The following is a 19,742-nucleotide window of genomic DNA, read 5'->3' on the forward strand; positions in this document are numbered from 1 at the left end:
TAGAAGCTGGGAATGGTCAGCCCTAGGTGCATGGTGGAGTCATCCTGGATGTTTGAAAAATGCAGATTTCAGGGCTTTGTCTTTGAAATGCAGAGTAAGCTGATCTGGGCGGATCTTGGGAATTTAACCAGGGCTTGGTTTTGTTTGGCCTTCACGGTGATTTGATGAGTATACAATTTTTGAATCACTAGAGTAGAGACTTTCACTCATTTAATAAAGAAAAACACATTGTTCACTTATAAATAATGAAAGGATGCTTGTGAGCAAAGTACCCATGACAATGCATGGCGTCTTCAAAAATCTGGGGGAGGAAGTATGTTCTTGCACTGGTGTGCTAAGAGCTCAGCTGCCTTTCTAGAAGATAAGAGTTACATGAAGTGGAGATGTCAGTGGGTTTTGGCACTGTTGGGGATTGGATCTAGGGGCTCACTCATGGGAGGCAAACTCTTCCCCTGAGCTGTGCCAGCCCAAGTGTTTGGTTTTTAATCAACATTGACTTAGCTTGTAATGGTTGCTTTCCCTCTCTGCCTTTCAGTATGGTTTCAACATGGTCATGTCTCATCCACACGCCGTCAATGAGATTGCACTAAGTTTGAACAACAAGAATCCCAGGTAAGCATCTTTTGTAATGTTCAAGCCTAAATCTTACCAGGGAAGCAGGGGGATAGTCAACACTTAACCATGTTAGGATTGAAAATCTTCCAAGGGTGGCTTCTCCAAGCAAGACTGGCTGTAAACCCCTTGGCCGTGTAGAATGTTCCCTCTGACCTGGCTAAACTCCTGTAGGGAGCAGCGTTGAGCGCTGGTGACAGCTCCTGCCCTTCACTCTTGTTTTACCTTTCATTCCCTGGGCAACCTTGTTCTTTGAATCTCTGCTGAAGATTTTGATGGGCAGGAGTAGGTTGCCAGTTCACCCAGGCATGGAGACCAGAGAGTACCGGTAAGGGTTTAGCTACACCAGTTGTGTGAAAGCTGGGCAGCCCACCGTACCCGACTTCTGTCTCTTGATACCTTCACACATGTAGCTTAGTTGAGAACCGAAAAAGAAACACAAACACAGGTAACTGTGTGAGCATCCTTTCCTCTTCCACGCGCTGTCAAGGCCAGTACCACACATTGTAGCCATTTTACTCATGGTTTGTTTTTTGATTGTTAAAGTACTTTGTCCTCTGGTGATTTCTGCCTTTCGGTTGTATAAGACTCTCTTCAGATACCCTTTTAAGAACTGAAAAATTATCTAGAAACTATTAATTCCTTTAAAAAAAAAAAACCTCTGATTATAAATTGGCTCTTTTAATTTCAAAGGGAATTGAAATTGTAAAGTTCCGTTTACATATTGGATATTTTGGTTTTGTGATTGCTTTTGCAGTTTGCTAAAATCCAAAATAGTCATGCTTCTTTGTTCCCGCCTTCCACCACAGGGAGGTCATCAGCCATTTTTCTTAAGACAGTCGACATTGTGGAGTATCAGGACAGTCTTTGTTAAGAGGTTGGCAGTAGTTTTTATTCTAGAAAAAGGTGAAATCCTAAAGTAATCTTATGATGAAGAAACGATGCTGTTCCTTTCTTCACATTTTATTTGCAAACTTTGAATTCATCTCTAGCTGCTTCTTCCAAATTGATTTCAGATGCACCTTTATTTTCTGAGTCAGAGAAACTATTTTTTCTATTAATACAGCTGTAATCTGGCACTTTCCTGCTCTCCGGCATAACAAGAAGAAATACTAGAAACTCATCATGTAGGATTTTTAAAGGCCCTAGTTCCAAAAGTGAAATACGAACATTAATTCCAGTTGATTTTGAATTTTGTCATGTTATACTGTAGACAGTTAAAACTGACCACCCCCACGCACTCCACATTCACCGCAGATTGCATACCCAGGAAGGTCTCGGAATGTGCTGGGGGCCCTTCAGTTACTGAAGGCTTAATGGATGTGCGGGCCAGTGCTCAATTCCTTGAGTGTTCATCCTGGAAGGAGCAGCTGACTCATTATGTCTCCTCAGTGATTTACGTTTTTCTTTCCTCTTGTTTTGACAGGACAAAAGCTCTCGTCTTGGAGCTCCTGGCAGCCGTTTGTCTTGTCAGAGGCGGGCATGAAATCATTTTATCAGCTTTTGATAACTTTAAGGAGGTAGGATGCATAGTTTCTCTAAGAGTACACAAATGTCTCACATCTTTGAATGGAGCAGTTTACCTTTTCACTGATTCTAGGACTAAGGGAACACAAACAGCGAATTTTCTTGAGGCGTTACTGAGTTTTGGTTTAAGTATCTTATGTGGCTGAATGAAGCTTTTGTGGGGTGTTTCATTGCCATCACATGTTAAAACTGTTTGCAGTATTCATTTTCCTTTGGAGCATGGGGAACAGTCATTTGGCAAACAGGCTTTGATACACATACATTGAATTAAGGTTTATATAGTGTAAATTCCAGTAAATTTTATGAACTCTTTCATCCTAATTCTCCCAGATCCTGTTTATTTTCATTGCATTGCTGGATGCTATCTATGTAAAACCCACCAAACCTGTCAAATAGGGACACCCATTGTAGGATTTTACAGTCTTAACTGAGAGGTGCTATTATACACGCACATGCGTGCATGCTCAAACACTCCCCCCATAAAACTACTCCCCCCCCCCCACACACAAAGAAAAAACTTAATACTGGGGGATTAAAGCTGGGTGTGGAGGTAGACAGACCTGAGATCCGAAGCACTGAGGCAGGACATGGGGTGAGGGTAGAGAAGATGTAAAATGATGATTTGGCTACATAGTGAGTTCCAGGCCAACCTGGGCTGCATGGGACTCTGGTGTTCCTCCCAGCAATAAAAACCCCAACAACAACAAATAAGCGGACGTATTTGGTTGAAATAGAGACTGAGCGCTGGAGATTTGGTTCAGTGGTATCAGTGTAGGTGGTATGGCATTCGCTCAGCATGTACAAAGTCCTAGGTTCGGGTTCCTGCACTAGTGCGAGGGAAAACTGAGCTCAGAAACAGAGGTAATATGTAAGTGAGTCTGCCACGAAAATATTGGGACATCTCTACTGAGGAAGAGGCCAGTGTTCCTTTGGAGTGGTAGGCAACGCTGTGGCCAAGCAGAATGACTACCTCCATATTCCACCTCTCTATGCCACATCTCAGGCCACTTTGAGTGGGGAAAATTACAAACAGCCCTGGGAGAATGTTGAAGGCATTCAGAGCTCTAGGTTGTTAGGATACTTGGCCAAGATATGCCTTAGCCTGGCGATACTATTTAATTCCAAATATTTCTGCATTAAGACTCAAGCTAGCCAGGTGGTGGTGGCACACGCTTTTAAACCCATCTCTCGGGAGGCTGGATTGATCTCTGTGAGTTCCAGGGCAGTCTAGTCTACACAGTGAATTCCAGGACCGCCAGGGCAGTATAGAAAGACCAGGTCTCAATCAATCAATCAATCAATCAATCAATCAATCAATCAATCAATCTTCAAGCCAAGCTAATTTAAATATGGTTGCCTTTGGGGTTTCCAGAGGTGCTCTGTCATCTTTTCTGAATGTCTCTGGAAAAGGATGTGAATATGTTTCTTTTTTTTTTTTTTCTTTTTGGTTTTTTGAGACAGGGTTTCTCTGTGTAGCTTTGCGCCTTTCCTGGAACTCACTTGGTAGCCCAGGCTGGCCTCAAACTCACAGAGATCTGCCTGGCTCTGCCTCCCGAGTGCTGGGATTAAAGGCGTGCGCCACCACCGCCCAGCTGTCAATATGTTTCTTGAGCACCAACTATACACCGGTGCAGAACCAGCCACAGACACATCTTTAATGGTGTAATTTTCTAGAAGAATTTCAGGTAGCTGGTATACCCACAGCAACACAGGCAGTCAGTCAGTGGCCATGCTAGGCTCAGCATCTGTTCTAATTCTGAACTTCTAAGATGTCTGTGACTCTCCTGAGGGAAATAAAAGAAATGCTGAATTTGACCACCAAATAATGCCTTTAAAAATAAATATATTCAGCCTCAGTAGTGGTGAAACCATACCTGAGTTCTAAGAGGGTAATGAATAATAGGGAATCTTTATGTTCACATCTGGCTTTCAAAACAAATGAACTTCAGGGGTCAGAATAAGTGCTTGTTTGTGAGTCTATATATCATGTATAAATATATATACATTTTACATCTACAAATAAGGAAGTGTATTTGGAAGGATGTGTTTAAAATGCAAGGTAAATAGCATATATTGCTGATATAATCCCCAAATCCTTACCATGAGGCCACACTTGAAAATATCACAGACTATTTCAATACCATATTGAGAATATCACATGCCAAATCTCGTCTACACTGGAAACACTTACTATATGTTTATTCTTGACCTTAGTCATAATAGATCTCATATCCTGTAATATAGCTTTAATAACCCTCTGGTTATATTGTAAGTCAAATTATATATTAAAATTATATCGTTTGAATTAAAGCTGTCCATTTAGGATGTGCTTTAGTTTTGTTTTCTCATACTTATTCATAGCAAATACACAGATACATGCAGAATCGAGTCAGATCTTCCTATGCCAGGAATTTCTGTATCAAAATTGTGCGTGTTTTAGCTATTTAGGGGATAGCATGTGCTTAGTTGAAGTAAAAGGAACTCCTAAATCCAGGCACTGGCAGGTGATGAATAAGGTGAAATTATTATGACTTGTCTGTGTTTAAAGCCTTAACAAAAGCAGCAGTTTGTGGAATCCCTTATCCGTTCTGGTGGCTTAGGTTCTGTTTCTCTTGGCTTCCCCCTTTGCATCTGAGAGACCATGCCATGTGGCTGAGCACCCACACATTTGTGTGTTCTTTGCCTGCGGGACAAAATATACTGCCATCAGCTCAATGCTCCTCAAATTCCTTTCTTTTCAGTTACCAGATTGGCATAGCAAGCACTTGACCCACCATCTTCTGGTCCTAGGAGTCTGGCCCTGGGTGTTCTCACACCTTTTTTTTTTTATCTTTGGCTGTTCTGGAATTCACTCTGTAGATCAGGCTAGCTTCAGACTCACAGAGATTCACCTCTGTCTCCCGAGTGCTGGGATTAAAGGTGTGGGCCACCACCGCCTAGCTGTGTTCTCACATCTAAAGTATATATTTAGGAATAGGAAGCACACAGCTTAATGGAATCTGAAGGATGTTAACCCAATTTTATAGGACATTGCTTATTATGGTGAGGTTGGGTCTAAGGCCAACTAAGCAAGGCTATGTATTACCTCAACGTGTATGATGGTGAGTGAATTTTAGTGGTATAACTTTAGATGGCAGCTTGTACCCTAAAACAGTAGTGTGAATGGTTGAAGACTAGATCATTAATAGGTAACCACTGTTCTCAGATTTTTCTTCTCTAAGAACAATTAAATAAAAGGAATTAACACATCTGGTTTTGGTGTTGAAGTGTCTCCTCATGAAAATTTATGCTCCTGAAATGAGGACCAGGGTGAGAACAAAGGGCCATCTGTTTTTCCTTATTGGTTCGTTTAGCCATATGGAAAGACAACCGTCTTCTCGAAGTTCATTCTTAGTTGCATGGCTGTATACATTTTTGAGCATTGAATCTGTGAGATAGCAAGAAACACTTGGATTTATAGGAGCACTTTTGGTGTTTGAATTAGTTCAGAGTCTTCTTTTTAAGAAGCAGAATCTTACTCTAACATATGGAAGAGAGGGTAGATGAAGGAGCTCAAGAAACAGAGATACGAGCAAGAGCCTAAGAGCAGCCATAGAGAACGGACAGGCATTGCAGATGTGGCTAGCCTGTGGCAAGCCTGCGGATGCTTCTGTGAGCTGAGCCATCCTCAGCACCGTGGAGTTCTGGTCATGCTTCTTCTTTTCTCCCAAGCAGCATGTATCTTGTCTAGAAACCCATGGGCTCATAAAACCCTGCCTACCCTGTAGGGCCTTGACAACCCTCACTGTAGATTCAGAAAGTTTCTAGTTCAGTTTTCCGCACATTTTCAACCTGGACCTTGTTCACACCCTTTTCCTTAGCCTTCCTCCTTTTGTTATACTCTTGGGTATAGTTGAGAAAATGCCTTACTTTTAAAAGGCACTTTCAAAATGTGGCGAGGAGAGCTCTCACTTGGGGTCCCAGGAAAAGCACCACGACCTAGAAGACTGTGATACAACAACTTATTGATAAAACCTGGTGGCTCTGAGGCGCCAGCTCTCCCAGGCTGCTGGAAGTATCCCTGCACTGCTTCAGGACTCCGGATCAGGTGTAACAGTTTCCATCTGCTTCTGTAATGACAACATCTGGCTTAAGCCAAAGAGCCCCAGTTTGGTTAGTAAAGCCTTACCCCCTTCACTTCTGATCTTCCAGTAGAGATACATAGAACCCTCTAAAATGAGTCACTCAAGGCCACCAGCTCTCTTGTATGCAAGACTTTTGGCAGTACCTGTAGCTAGAGTTTTCCTGCCTGGCCCACAGTCAGGGCAAATCTCTCTCACCTGCCAGTCCCACAGCCGCTCAGACCCGACCAAGTAAACACAGAGACTTATATTGGTTACAAACTGTATGGCCGTGGCAGGCTTCTTGCTAACTGTTCTTACAGCTTAAATTAATCCATTTCTATAAATTTATACCTTGCCACGTGGCTCGTGGCTTACCGGCATCTTCACATGCTGTTTGTCATCGTGGTGACTGGCAGTGTCTCTCTGACTCAGCCTTCCACTTCCCAGCTTTATTCTCCTCCTTGTCCCGCCTATACTTCCTGCCTGGCCACTGGCCAATCCGTGTTTTATTTATTGACCAATCAGCAACACACTTGACATACAGACCATCCCACAGCACTTCCCCCCCCCACTCTTTTTTTTTTTTCAAAAAGGAAGGTTTTAACCTTAACAAAGTAAAATTACACATAATTTGGGAATTTGGGCGTAGCTTCTCTTACTACTTCCTGCTGGAGGAGGCCGCTGTATCTTATAGGGACACAAAGAAAATTTTAGGATTAGGGAATAGTCCATGAGGCTGTATTGTCTGAGCCAGTTGCCTTCAAACCATTCTGGATGTTGGATCATCTGGGCCATGGTGTCATCGGAGACCTTTCAGGGGGTCTTGGCTGGTCAAACCTGATGTATCTTAATCTGGAACAAATCCATAGCCTTTGGCTTTCTGTGGGAACAAAAGCAGAGTCTCCTTTCCAAAGCAACATATCCTTATATACAAATTTTGAAGTCAAGGTATCTTTAAAATGTACATTTTGGCATAACTCAACAGCTTTTACGATCAAATGTTTTTCTGCAGTTAAAAATCCCAAAGACAACACAATCCAGATTCACTGTGTAATATTCATCTTTACGTGGCTTATTTTTTATATTAATTTTACTGTCTCTTTAAAGACTTTATTTTTTAAAACTATGTATTTGTTTCTATAACTGTATATATCACCTTTTTTGTCTCTTTCAAGCCTACGTATATTTTACACACATTGTAAACTATTACATCTGAATCTGTCTTATTGTGAATCTATTGCTTTAAACTGCAGCATTTGTAAGACTGAAACAGCGCTATGGCTGCTGGCTCCGCCCACCTCAGCTTCCCAACTTGGCGGTGGTACGTTTACTGCCAGCTCTGGGAGCTATCGTGGATCTATGTTTTTATCCAAGCAGCGTGTAGCCCAGAAACCTCTTTTTTTGTTTTGTACTAGCAAAGGCTAAGTCCACCACTCAGCTTAATGTGCCACTTGCAGAGGCCTCATTCCCACCACACAGCAGGTTGAGCACGCACGCCAGGAACCCACAAGTAGCTCAAACCAGCACCTGCGCCTCATTTGAGAGAGACAATTAGGAAGCTGTTTTTAGCTCCATTTTAGAATCTTTTCTCAGGTTTTAGGTGGAAACTCTTGCCAACACGTTGGACGCCATTTGTAGCTAGAATTTTCCTGCCTGGCCCACAGTCAGGACAAATCTCTCTCACCTGCCAGTCCCACAGCCGCTCAGACCTGACCAAGTAAACACAGAGACTTACATTGGTTACAAACTGTATGGCTGTGGCAGGTTTCTTGCTAACTGTTCTTACAGCTTAAATTAATCCATTTCTATAAATCTATACCTTGCCATGTGGCTTGTGGCTTACCGGCATCTTCACATGCTGTTTGTCATCGTGGTGACTGGCAGTGTCTCTCTGACTCAGCCTTCCACTTCCCAGCTTTATTCTCCTCCTTGTCCTGCCTATACTTCCTGCCTAACCGCTGGCCAATCCGTGTTTTATTTATTGACCAATCAGCAACACACTTGACATACAGACCATCCCACAGCAAGTACCTATTATCCCTCTCTAGATTCTAGAAGACTTCCTAAGAAGACTGATGTGGTTTAGCTACTGGGCATCTGAAAGCACTCATACTATGCATTATTGAGTTGATTTAAGAAAGTCTGTTGTCTTAGGGTTTGTATTGCTGTGAAGAGACACCATGACCACAGCAACTCTTATAAAAGGAAACATTTAATTGGTGCTGGCTTACGGTTCCAGAGGTTTGGTTCATTATCATCATGGCAGGAAACATGGCGGCATGTAGGCAGACATGGTGCTGGAGAGGTAGCTGAGAGTTCTACATCTTGATCCACAAGCAGAAAGATGTTGTGTGCCACCCTGGGTGTAGCTTGAGCAAATGAGACCTCAAAGCCTACGCCCACAGTGATACATTTCCTCCAATAAGTCTGCACCTACCCCGAAAAAGGCCACATCTCCTAATAGTGCCACTCCCTGTGGGCCAAGCATTCAAACACAGGAGTCTATGGTGGCCATACCTATTCAAACCACTATACCTGTCAAGTGTTATTCACAGTGGTCCAAACTGGAAAGGAAGAAAAACAGACATTTTTGTGTGTTCCCAGAATCCCTCTGAGTTTAATTTCATTGACTTCATCAATATTTGAAGGTGTGGGTTATAAATCCAGCATGGACCATCCAGGAAACTCTGGGAGTATCAAACATTGTAAACATGGAAGGCCAACTCTCAAGCCATGGGAGCCGTAGTGCTAGAGTGTGTGTGCATTGCATTATATCAGCCTCATAATGTTCGTTGACGTTGTGTGTGTGGATAAAGCATCACCCCAGCAGTAGTTTTACTAAGCTCTCAGATTCTGTGGGTCAGGATTCAGACTGGGTTGTCTGAGGCTCTCTCCACTTTTACTGTAGCTAGGGTCTCTCAGGGAACTGACTGGAAGGCTTCTTCACTAAGACATCCAGTTTGGGGTCTGTGATTTCTTGAACGCTGGCCTCAACTGGGACTGTCACCCAGAGTGGTCCCTGTAGAACTGCTCAAGGTCATGGCTCCTGGCAGTCAATTGAGATGCTGTTGGAAGGGCATTGGGGAAGCATGTGCCAGGGTCAGAGGCTTAGAAGTCATACAGTGTTACTTTTACGTTCTGTGGGTTGCCAGTAAGGCCCTCAGACCACCCCAGGTCCAAGGTGAGATGGGGGCGGGATGACAACTGTGGATAGCTTTGGAAAATACAGTATGACTATAGAGGAACAGAACTAATAGAAAGCATACACACATGTATATATGTCTATAATGTATGCATATTTTATAAAAGGGGACTTATGGATTGGTAATACATCATTGTAGGAACTAAGTAGTCCAACAGCAACTGACTATCTGCTGAAGAGACAGAGAATCTGATTTCTGTCAGTCTGTGAAGCCAGGTGCCCCAGGAATCGCAAACTGGTACTAGAGTCTGGCGCTCCCTACAGAGCCGTTGGTGTTGAGTCCACACTGAAAAGCTGAAGAAGCTGGACTTGAGTGTCTGTGGATGGTGGCAGCAGCCATAGTCATACTTAGCAGAAAGAATGGTGCTTGCCTGCATGTGCCAGTTTCCTTTTCCAACTCCTTTGCTCTCAATCTTCAGCCTGTCGCATGGTGCCACCCACATTAAGGGTCGGTCCTTTCCCCTCCATTACCCCCACACGTCAGTCCCCTCTGGAAACACTTCCACTGATAACACATCCAATGATGGAGCTCCACTCTGCCGAGAGAGACATTGCCCTTGTGCAGGCAGGGTGACTGACACTCAGTACCAACCGTCTCACTGGCCTTAGTAGCTGTAGGGGAATTATCTACAGATTTATAGTTGTTTTTCATCTTCCTTTCGCCTCTTTGTTCAAGGCAAAGATTGATTTCTCCTCATAATAAAAAGCTTGGTAAGCCTTTTTGTTTTTGTTTTTTCCAGACAAGGTTTCTTTATGTAGCCTTGCCTGTCCTGGAACTCGCCTTGTAAACCAGGTGACCTTAACCTCACAGAGATCTGCCTGCCTCTGTCTCCCAAGTGCTGGGATTAAATGTGTTCGACACCACTGCCCCACTGATAAACTTTTTGATTGATTCTAGGAAGGGTGGTTACTGCTTGTTTGAAGTGAGAGTCTTCTCTTGAGAGTCTTCCTAGAGGGGAAAGGAAACATTGCCTAGAGTTTCCAAGTTCATTTCTTGGTAATGAGCATGTTCTGATCATTAGTGCCTTCGTCCTCTAGTAAGGAAGTGAACCCTGCTGGCTGAAAAGTGAGTCATTACTGAGGAATACTCACTACGTGAGCTCTGTCAGGAACATTGATGAGTACTGGAAAGTAAGAAATAAACTATAGTGCCCCTTTTCCTCCCCAGCAAAGGGGAAGCCTCTCAGGCCAGTTGAAGAAGGAAATACATTTTTTGACAGTTGAAATACGAGGCTTTGAAAAGGTAAATGGAGGGTGTTAGCCAAGAAGATGAACAGTTGATAAAGCAAGGGGTCTGTCTCTCTCTCTCTGTCTCTCTCTGTGTCTCTCTGTGTCTCTCTGTGTCTCTGTGTCTGTCTCTCTGTCTCTCTCTCTCTCTGTTTACTTAAGGCAGATGAATCAGAAGAACTCTGAGACAAATGTGTCTGACTTTAAGCTAAATAAGAGTCTTCTTCTTCCTCCTCCTCCTCCTCATCATCATCATAATTTTGACACAGAGCTTCAAAGCCCTTAGGTACCCCAGGCTGACCTTTCGGGGAAGCATTTCTTGTCTCAGCCGCCTGGGTGCTATGATTACAGGGGTGTGCCACTGTGCCTGCCTCCCTCAAGTACTAGTTGCTGCTGTAACAGGTGACTATAAACCTAGTGGCTTTAAAACGTCACTTATTCTTTTTAATCTTACTGTCCTGTGCAGCCTAGTCTGAAGCAAGTCAGTGGAGTGGTATTCTGCAGAGTCCTGGAGAAAGCCTGGCGTTTTGCTTTTCAACTTCTATATTCCTTGGTTCATGCCTTCTTTCAGCTCCCAAGACAGCAGCCGAGCACCTATCTCTACCTTTTTAGGTTTTCTGATTTTCTGGTTCTTTGGCTTCCTTCCTTTAAGGAACCTTGTGATAACATTTAGCCAATCCAGATAATCTCCTGATCTCAAACTCCTTAACTTAAATCAATATCCATGAAGCCCCTTGTGCCATGTAAGGGGACATTGTCACAGGACTCTGATGGAAGGAGTACATTATTTACCAGCATAGTGGGAAAGAGAATTAAGGATGCCATTTGCATCAAGGTGGTCTTTTAATGAAGTTTTAGAACTTGTGCTTTCCCTAAATCTCCACTTGAAAAGTACCCCAAGCATGAGACGAGAAAGTGGGGAGTGTTCACAAAAGGGGCCATGGCTGATAACACAGTTTTAATGTTTCCAAAGCCTCAAAGAAAGGGGCAGTGGAGGAACTGTGGTCTCCAATACTGGCTGTTAAACTCTTAGTAAAGCCATTATTCTTGGGTTTTAGGCTGAAAGCCCCTTTTCAACGGAGCCAGCATGAGATCACTCTGATGAGGCAAGGTGTGAGTTGGCCTATGTGGCCTGTTTCAGAATTTGCCATTGATGTTTTGGATCCATGGGCTTTTTCCTACACTGACAGCCAGCTGCTGTTTGAATTTACTTCTAAAATCTGCAGGGTCTTCTTTCTCTGTGAGCCTGGGGGAGCAAAAAGAAAAATAAAGAGAAAGCAGGATAGGATCAAGGTGCTCAGAGGCACACCGGGTTATTCGGTGACCCGGCTGGTAGTGATGGAGGCACTTTTGCTCGTCGTGACTTTAATGCGGACCTCTTCCCAGACGGAGTACAATCTATACAAAGAGGAGCTTCGTTTTCTTAATGGAACAGCCACTTAAAAAACGGTGTTGCTTCCCCTGTGTTTTTATCCACATGAAATACCTTCTAAACCTATGCCCCTGGCAGCTGTAAAGCATTGCCACGTGTGTCCTCCTTTCGTATTCTTGGAAGAAAAGCATGCCCCTGAGAGAAGCAGCAGGAGCTGCATGCTGCTGGAGACATGCAGTGTCTCACAGGCTTGGGTGCTTGGTCTCCAAGCCTGGAACTTTCCTTCAGAACTAGTTCTTTGTGTGTTCTGTGGTTGTAAAGGACATGTGGACCATGTGAAGGGCAGTGTGTGGATTATAACATTAAAGTCCAAGCTATTAACAGCTTTGGTGATATCAACTCCAGGAAACATTAGAATGGAGGTTTTCAGCTCCTCATTAGAATTTGGCAGTCATGTCCAGCATTGATTTCTGCAGAGCCATGTTCAGAGTCTGTTTTAGGGCCACTTTGCTTTCTTCTGTGTCCATACCCCCTTCCCGTTCCTCTATCCTCCTTGCTTCCTTGCCTCCCCCTCTCCCTCTCTGTCCTTTATCCTATATGGACGTGTATGGTAAAGATGCATTAACAATACCCTTGTCGTTTTGCTGGGTATGGCGGTACATGCCTACAGTTCTAGCACTTGGGGGACAGAAGCAAGAGGTTAGGTCATTTGAAGCTTCAGTGAGCTTGAAGCTAGTCTAGACGCCACGAGACCATACCTCAAAAGAAATAGCATGTCTGTCCTGATACTTAGCATTTCAAATTTGTTCTAGCTGCTTTTCAAGGTAGTTTCTATTATGTGAAAATAGGGGGAAAAAAGTGTCATCACATTTGTAAGCAGCAGTTGTTTTAATGTTTTGAGGGTCTAGTGCTAAGTGCTCCTTTGGTGAGGTTCAGTCATAGCTCTAGCATAGTTCTGGGAGGCTAGACATGTTATCTGGGAAGAAGGGTAAGATAAATCACATTTGTGTATACTTATGTATATAAGTATGTATATGTATATATGTATATATGTATACATATTATGTTAATATGTGCATAACCACATAAAGATGCTGTGTGAACAGCAATAAAAGTCTAAAGAAGCAAGTGACAAGATTGGCCATGGCTGTTCTGCTCCTATGGGTCGGTGTATGTTGGTTTCTGCTGTATGGCTGGACAGTCCTCTATTTACATTTTATGCATCCAGTTTTCTTTCCTAGAGATGCTTGGTTATTCTTCATTTAACATCTGTGCTTACCACCCTTTCCTTGAGAACTACTAAACAAACTCAGAGGTCATGGAAATGTCTAGAGAAGGGTTGAGCCAGTGTATTTATTTCTTAGCATGTAGAGACAATAAAAGGCAGGGTAGGTGTCCCACACAGTTTCTTTGCCTTGGTAAAGGCAGGACTGACTGTAATAGGGATTTAGATAATGAGTAAATGTGCACCAAGTTCGACAGTAAGAGAGATAGATTCCAAACTTAAAGAATTTTACTTATTTTCAATTCCTTATTATAATTATACCCAAAATGCTAGGTACTTAATCAGCTTGACTTCCTTTGAATCAAGCTGTAATTTCATTTGGAATTGAAACATTTATGAAACACAAGCATGTTTTTATGTATGTGAGGTCCATAGTAAATATCTAAGGGTTTTGTCTCACGCTTTCTTTCATAATCATGAATAGTAATTTTTGGAACGAAGACTTGAACAGTTGTTGATTCTGTTTCGTCCTCTCCTTTATTGTGAGCATCAGTAAACCTGTCTTGTATATGAAAAAGGCTTATATGTAGTTCAAAGTAGAGAAAATACTAGAATGTTTTCTGTCATTAAAATTTGATTATATATTGTTTACTTAAAGCCACCAGGATAATGCATATTGTTCATTCCTGGGTATATCCTGTGAGTAAGGAATAAGAAGGGAGGTTCAGTGTAAGTGGGCCTGCCCTCTTCTAATGAGCTTCTCCTCTGGGGTTGTCACCACTCAACTCTGGGTTTGGAGCCAGTCTGACATGACATGCCGTCATGATCTAAGCACTTTCCAAACAGGCTTGCACGTGTTTTCTTCCATTTTCCCACTGAAAAGCAAACCTGATAGGAACGGTTACAGATGAGGTGGATTCTTAGCGTGGTTAAATTACTAGTAAAATTCAGGGTAGACCGAGCTATTTGTAGGCCCGAATGAGAGAGGCGGTGCCTTTTAAGCAGGATTATTTGGGAAAAAAAAGAAAAAGGATTTAGCTGGGTGGCGGTGGTGTACACCTTTAATCTCAGCATGCATGAGGCAGAGGCAGGTGGATCTCTGTGAGTTTGAAGCCCGCTTGGTCTACAAAGGCTGTTACATAGAGAAACCCTGTCTCAAACCTCCATTCCCAAAAGAATTAAGTTAAAAAAGGGACTTGATTTGGTGTTGAAAATTCTAGGAACAAAGAGATTGGAAATGTAAGTCAGAATACATGCCTAAAACAGGAATATATCTGGGGCCCATTTTACAGAACACCACCTAGTAAGAGAGAGTGTGGTCAGGAACTTAGACACTTCCTATTTTCTAAATTCTGGAATTCAGATGTCTTCGATAGTCAAGCAATTCCATAATTTATGATTCTATATGAAATTTCGTTGTGCATGCTCTAAGTATAATAATTCCAAAGAGTTCAGTGACTCTTTGACTACAGCCATAAAAACTAGCCAAGATCATGTTATAATAGGTGCCTTGATTTAAAGACAACAGAAGTCACATGGCCAAGGCTAGATGTGAGCCTTTTAACACAGTTTAAAGTAGATCACGTGGCTTTATGCTGGTGCTACTCAGCTTCATGTTATGATAATGAAAGATGAGACACAACTATAAAGAGAAATAGATTTCTTTTCATTCATGCTCCTGGACATTTTAGTCCAAGATCAGGTGACCCTATTGCTTTGGGTCCCTGGTGAGTCCCATCTATCATGGTAGAAGCACATAGGATAGCAAACTGTTTATGCTGTGAATTCAGTGAGGACTGGAAAGGGCCAGCTTCCTGCATTCCTCTTCGGGGCTACCCACAATGAACTGAGAGCTACCCTTACACCCTACTTGTAAGTCCACAGTGCCTCCTTAATCATACCTTCTAGGTGCCAAGCCTTTAGCATATGTGTCTTTGGGGGGCACACCACATTCCTCCTATAGCAAAATGTACTGATGAGCTTTCCCAATTCTCTTTTCTGTCCACTCTGGTCTGGGTCACAGCAAGGAGCAATGAGTCTTATTTAAAGTCTCTGCTCTCTATCCCTGCAAACATGAGCTGGGCCTGCCAGCTGTTCGTGTGCTGTTAGTCCTGCCACTAATGAGGGCTTTTCTGTGGAAGTATTGCTGGCTTGTGTAGCTGTTGAATGACTGAGCTTTGCAGGCCTTGTTTAAACTCAGCATGTCACTCCTGCCCCACCCCTACTATACTCCCAACTCTGCTCTGCCCATGGTAGTTCAGCATCCATTTATTCTTCCCTGATAATGGGACTTGAGTCTCCTCCCCAACTCTCTCATTCGGTGAATCACTCTGCCAAGGGTATGTATAGTCATACTTAGTTTTCATAATTGAAAGACACTCAGTAGAAGAAAATGGTCCAATGGTTCCTGACTGAACTCCAACAGTCGCTGGTCTTGAAGTGGAAGTCTTTTACAGCTCTTACCCCTGGACTCTGCGTCACTGAGGGTGGGAATAGCCAATCATGGTAACACGAGCTGCAGGCTCTGTTTTGTTTGGCTGTAGAAGACGAGGGCTCCTTCCTCATCAGTAATGCACCAGCTGTACATGTGGTTTCCCAGGTTTGCTGGTATGCTACCAAGAGCAGCACTGCATTTCCATTTTGAGGTTGTTTCCAGGAATAGGTGTAAATCGAGTAAGTAGTGCTTCCTGCGTGCCGGTGTCAGGGATACAGTTAATGCGTTAGTAACGATGATTCTCTCTTTGTTCCTTGCATATTTGGTTTTGACTCTTGACGTGTAACATGTCAAGCCTCCCAGGACAAAGCAAATTGCTTGTCAATTGACTGAGTCTGAGTCTCCAAACTGGGAATGTGAGTCCTGTATCTCCCACATGGGGGAGAGCTATTTCTGTATGGTCTCATTTTCTTGCTTGGAAATCTCAACTTTGGGCAAAGAATATACAGTCTTGTCATGAGCCTCCATGTGATATGGGTGCACACATCTCAGACAACCAGGGTTTGTGGGGTTGTACTTGGTCTTGGTAAACATTCGAGCTGTGGAGAAGGGTTCATTTCTGTCAAAGGAAGCTCAGCAATGTCAGTGATGTGGCTTCATCTTCCTGGAGACAGAACAGACTCAGGAGTTCTTCATATAGTGTGATTGATTCTGACTTTCGTAAGAAATCATATCATTGATTGTCCATTTATTTTCTCTTTCAGGTTTGGGTTTTAATAATGCATATTGTAGGTGGCTGAGGCTGTAGATCAATTTATAGAGTACTTGCTTAACATACACCAAGTCCTGGGTTCTGTCTATAGCACTCCATAGTCTGGGTGTGGTGGCACTTACATGTAATTCTAATACTTAGGAGGTAGAGACAGGAGGATCAGGATTTAGGGTTATTCTTGCCTCTGGTTCAAGGCTAGTCTGGGATACAGTCTCAAAAACCAAACAAACACAAACAACCTCCTACCTAAACAAATAAAGCTTGAAAAAATTCAACTTCTCTCTTGGACTGGAGATGTGGCATAAATTGCTACAATCTTGCCTAGCATGTACAAAACCCTGTCTCTACCAAGCAAACGAAACTCAAAGAGGATTGTATCATGGTGCATAACTGTATACAGCACTTGGGAGAGGCAGGAGAATCTTAAGTTTGGGGCCAAACTAGACTATACAGTGAGACTATTTTAAAATGCTAAGAATCTCAAAGGATTTTTTTAAATGCAGATCATGCTTTGATATTTACCATTTTATAAATTACAAAGAAATTTTTGGTACATGCATCTCATGAAAAAATAACAAATAGGGACTGGAGACATGGATCAGTGGTTAAAAGCACTGACTCCTCTTCCAGAGGATCCAGGTTTGATTCCTAACACTCACATAGAAGCTCACAACTGTCAGTAACTCCAATTTCATGGGATCCAATGCCCTTTTCTGACATCTTTCAGCACCAGATACATACATGGTGCATAGACATGCATGCAGGCAAAACACTTATATACATAAAAAAGAAAAATAACAAAATAAAAATTAGATGATAATGTTAGATTATATAGAATCATTTAAAATCTGTGAAAATGGGCTATTTCATTCATCTCAAGTTAATTTACAAATACCATAGTCTGAGTGCCTGATAAAACAAAAATCATTTCTCCATTATTCTGTAGACTGGAAACCTGAGACAAGGGTGCCAGTATATAGTTAGCTGGGTTTTGAGAGTACTCACTTTCTGGCCTTCACACCTTCCCCAATGACCTCACGTTGAAGAAGATTGCCCGTTTCTTCTTACAATCCTGGAGGATTAAAACACTGTACACTATAGGACTTCATTCAGCTGCACTCATAATGTAATTAACTCTTAAATTGGTTTGTAAACTCTTTATCTACAAACAGTCACATTGAGTGTCAATATACACATTTGGGCAAGGGACAGTTCAGTTTGTAACACTCACACTATTTGGTATGTTTCTGTATCTTTTAAAATCTAGCTTAATAAACCAAACATGGTGGTACACACTTTTAATCCCGGGATTAGGAGGCAGAATTAGGTGGTTCTGAGTTTGAGCCCACATGGTCTACAAAGCAAGGTCATAGAGACGCCCTGTCTTGAGAAACAAAACAAAACGAAACAGAAACCCCAAAAGCATAGCTTAATAAAGGGTACAACTATTTATTTATTAGTTTGTTTGTTTGTTTATTTTTGGTTTTTCGAGACAGGGTTTCTCTGTGTAGCCCTGGCTGTCCTGGAACTCACTCTGTAGAACACGCTGGCCTCAAACTCATAGAGACCCACCTACCTCAGCTGGGATTAAAGGCATGTGCCAACAGCACTGTCCAGCCAAAAGGTACAATTCTTAAATCCACTTTTGCTTATAGTCACTTGTGTTTTTGTTGCAGTAGGGGAAGAAAATCCAGCCCTACACAAATACAGAGCTAGAACACGAAGTGTCTTAATAGCATCATGTAGTCATCATCAGTGTTCTTCTTTACTAGTACAGGACCAGCAATGCCTTGTAAACGCTGCATGCAAGTGGATCTGAAGCCGTGTTACCGACTTTACACAGTGTGGCCAAACCCCCTTGCCTGTCTTGTACCTTAGTTCATAATTTTGCAGCAATATTTAGTGGTCGTTTGAAAATTTAGATTCATTGAATTATCTAGATCTTGCACGTAATGACATGTTTCATAGTGGGGTGTGTGTGTGTGTGTGTGTGTGTGTGTGTGTGTGTGTCTATAAATTAAAGACCCAGTTCCTTATTATCACCTCCAGACATTCAGAAGAATCTTTAAAGATGAGGAAGCTGCCATGTGGTGCTCAGTGGAGAGTGAAAAGTTTCCAAAGTTCCCATTTTTCACTAGAGGCTCAAATTCTATTGTTAGCTACAAAATATCACCAGTTGTTTTTAAGTTCATTTTCAAGAATATGTCTACCAAGAATATAAGTCTGAGTAATGACAGTTTGTTACATTTTGGAGTGGTGGAGTAGGAACCAGGATCTCCCTGTGTAGCCTGGCTGTCCTGGAACTCACTGTGTAGACCCGGCTGACCTTAAAGAACAGACTCGTCCTCCTCTGCTTCTCCACTGCTGGGGTCAAAGGCGTGCACCTTTAACCATGCCCAGCCCTTGGTTTGCCACTGTTTTTCTCATTCTCACTTGGGAAAATGAGGAGCTGACCTTGCAACTGGAATGATCCAGGATGTTTTTTCTAACTGGACCCGTGTACACAGTGGGACTATTTTAAGTGGACCTCATTTCATCATGTAAAATTCTCATTTTGTCTATGTAAAATGTATAATATAATTAATACTATTACTGCTTCCTCAAATATATTCTTAAGTGAAACTGGCTTCTTAAAAATCAAGGCAGAGACTGTGTGACTGCTATGAGTACACTGGTGAGCAGTATAACTTTGTACCTCTACTTTGATTCCTGCCAAGGTAGCACAGTTTATTCATTCCCCATTTCATCTCTGTTGATTTTATCTTTCCAGTGCACATGCCAGCTAGAAAGGACAAGTAGCATCTTATTGTTATTAAAAAAAACACTCACAGATGCTATAAAAGGGCCACAGAGTCCTTGATGCTCACAAACCATTTTGAAGAACCTCTGCCCAAATCCATTATCCATTGGGTAGAAGGGGATCCATTTGGCTAAGAGCAAGATTCCCTGATTAAAGTCCAGTGAGTGTATGGAAGAGTGTAGGAGAAAGATGAGATGGGAGCCTTTGTTGAATTACCTTCAAGCATTTTCATCTTGTTGGGCTGAGATATTTGGCCAATCTAACATCAGGTCTTTGTTGTCAAGGGCTCTGAATCCATGGTGAATGCTTGTTGGATTTAATTTGTGGGGAATTGAGTGTGGGGAGAGTATGCATTGTCAGCCTAGGTCTCAGAGTCTGTGCTCAAAGAATTGCTCCAGACCCATGATGTGCTGTTGCTATGGCTGAGAGGACATGCAGCAACCACTAAAGAATTGCCATGTGTTCCCT

At 42.5% G+C, this 19,742-nt stretch overlaps 1 protein-coding gene across 12 annotated transcripts in view; it reads left to right on the top strand.

Moving 5' to 3' along the window:
- Fmnl2 (formin like 2) overlaps positions 1–19,742 on the top strand; it is a 299,538-nt gene that overhangs the window by 232,314 nt on the left and 47,482 nt on the right. For all 12 annotated transcript variants that reach the window (XM_052724742.1, XM_052724740.1, XM_052724739.1 and 9 more), the window contains 2 exons: positions 536–612; positions 2,039–2,132. In XM_052724742.1, coding sequence (XP_052580702.1) covers positions 536–612; positions 2,039–2,132 — 171 coding nt within the window. The remainder of the gene's footprint in view (positions 1–535; positions 613–2,038; positions 2,133–19,742) is intronic.

The sequence above is a fragment of the Peromyscus californicus genome, unplaced genomic scaffold (genome assembly GCF_007827085.1).
Source record: "Peromyscus californicus insignis strain IS unplaced genomic scaffold, ASM782708v3 Scaffold_7__1_contigs__length_154581171, whole genome shotgun sequence".
In the NCBI taxonomy this organism is placed as follows: Eukaryota; Metazoa; Chordata; class Mammalia; order Rodentia; family Cricetidae; genus Peromyscus; species Peromyscus californicus.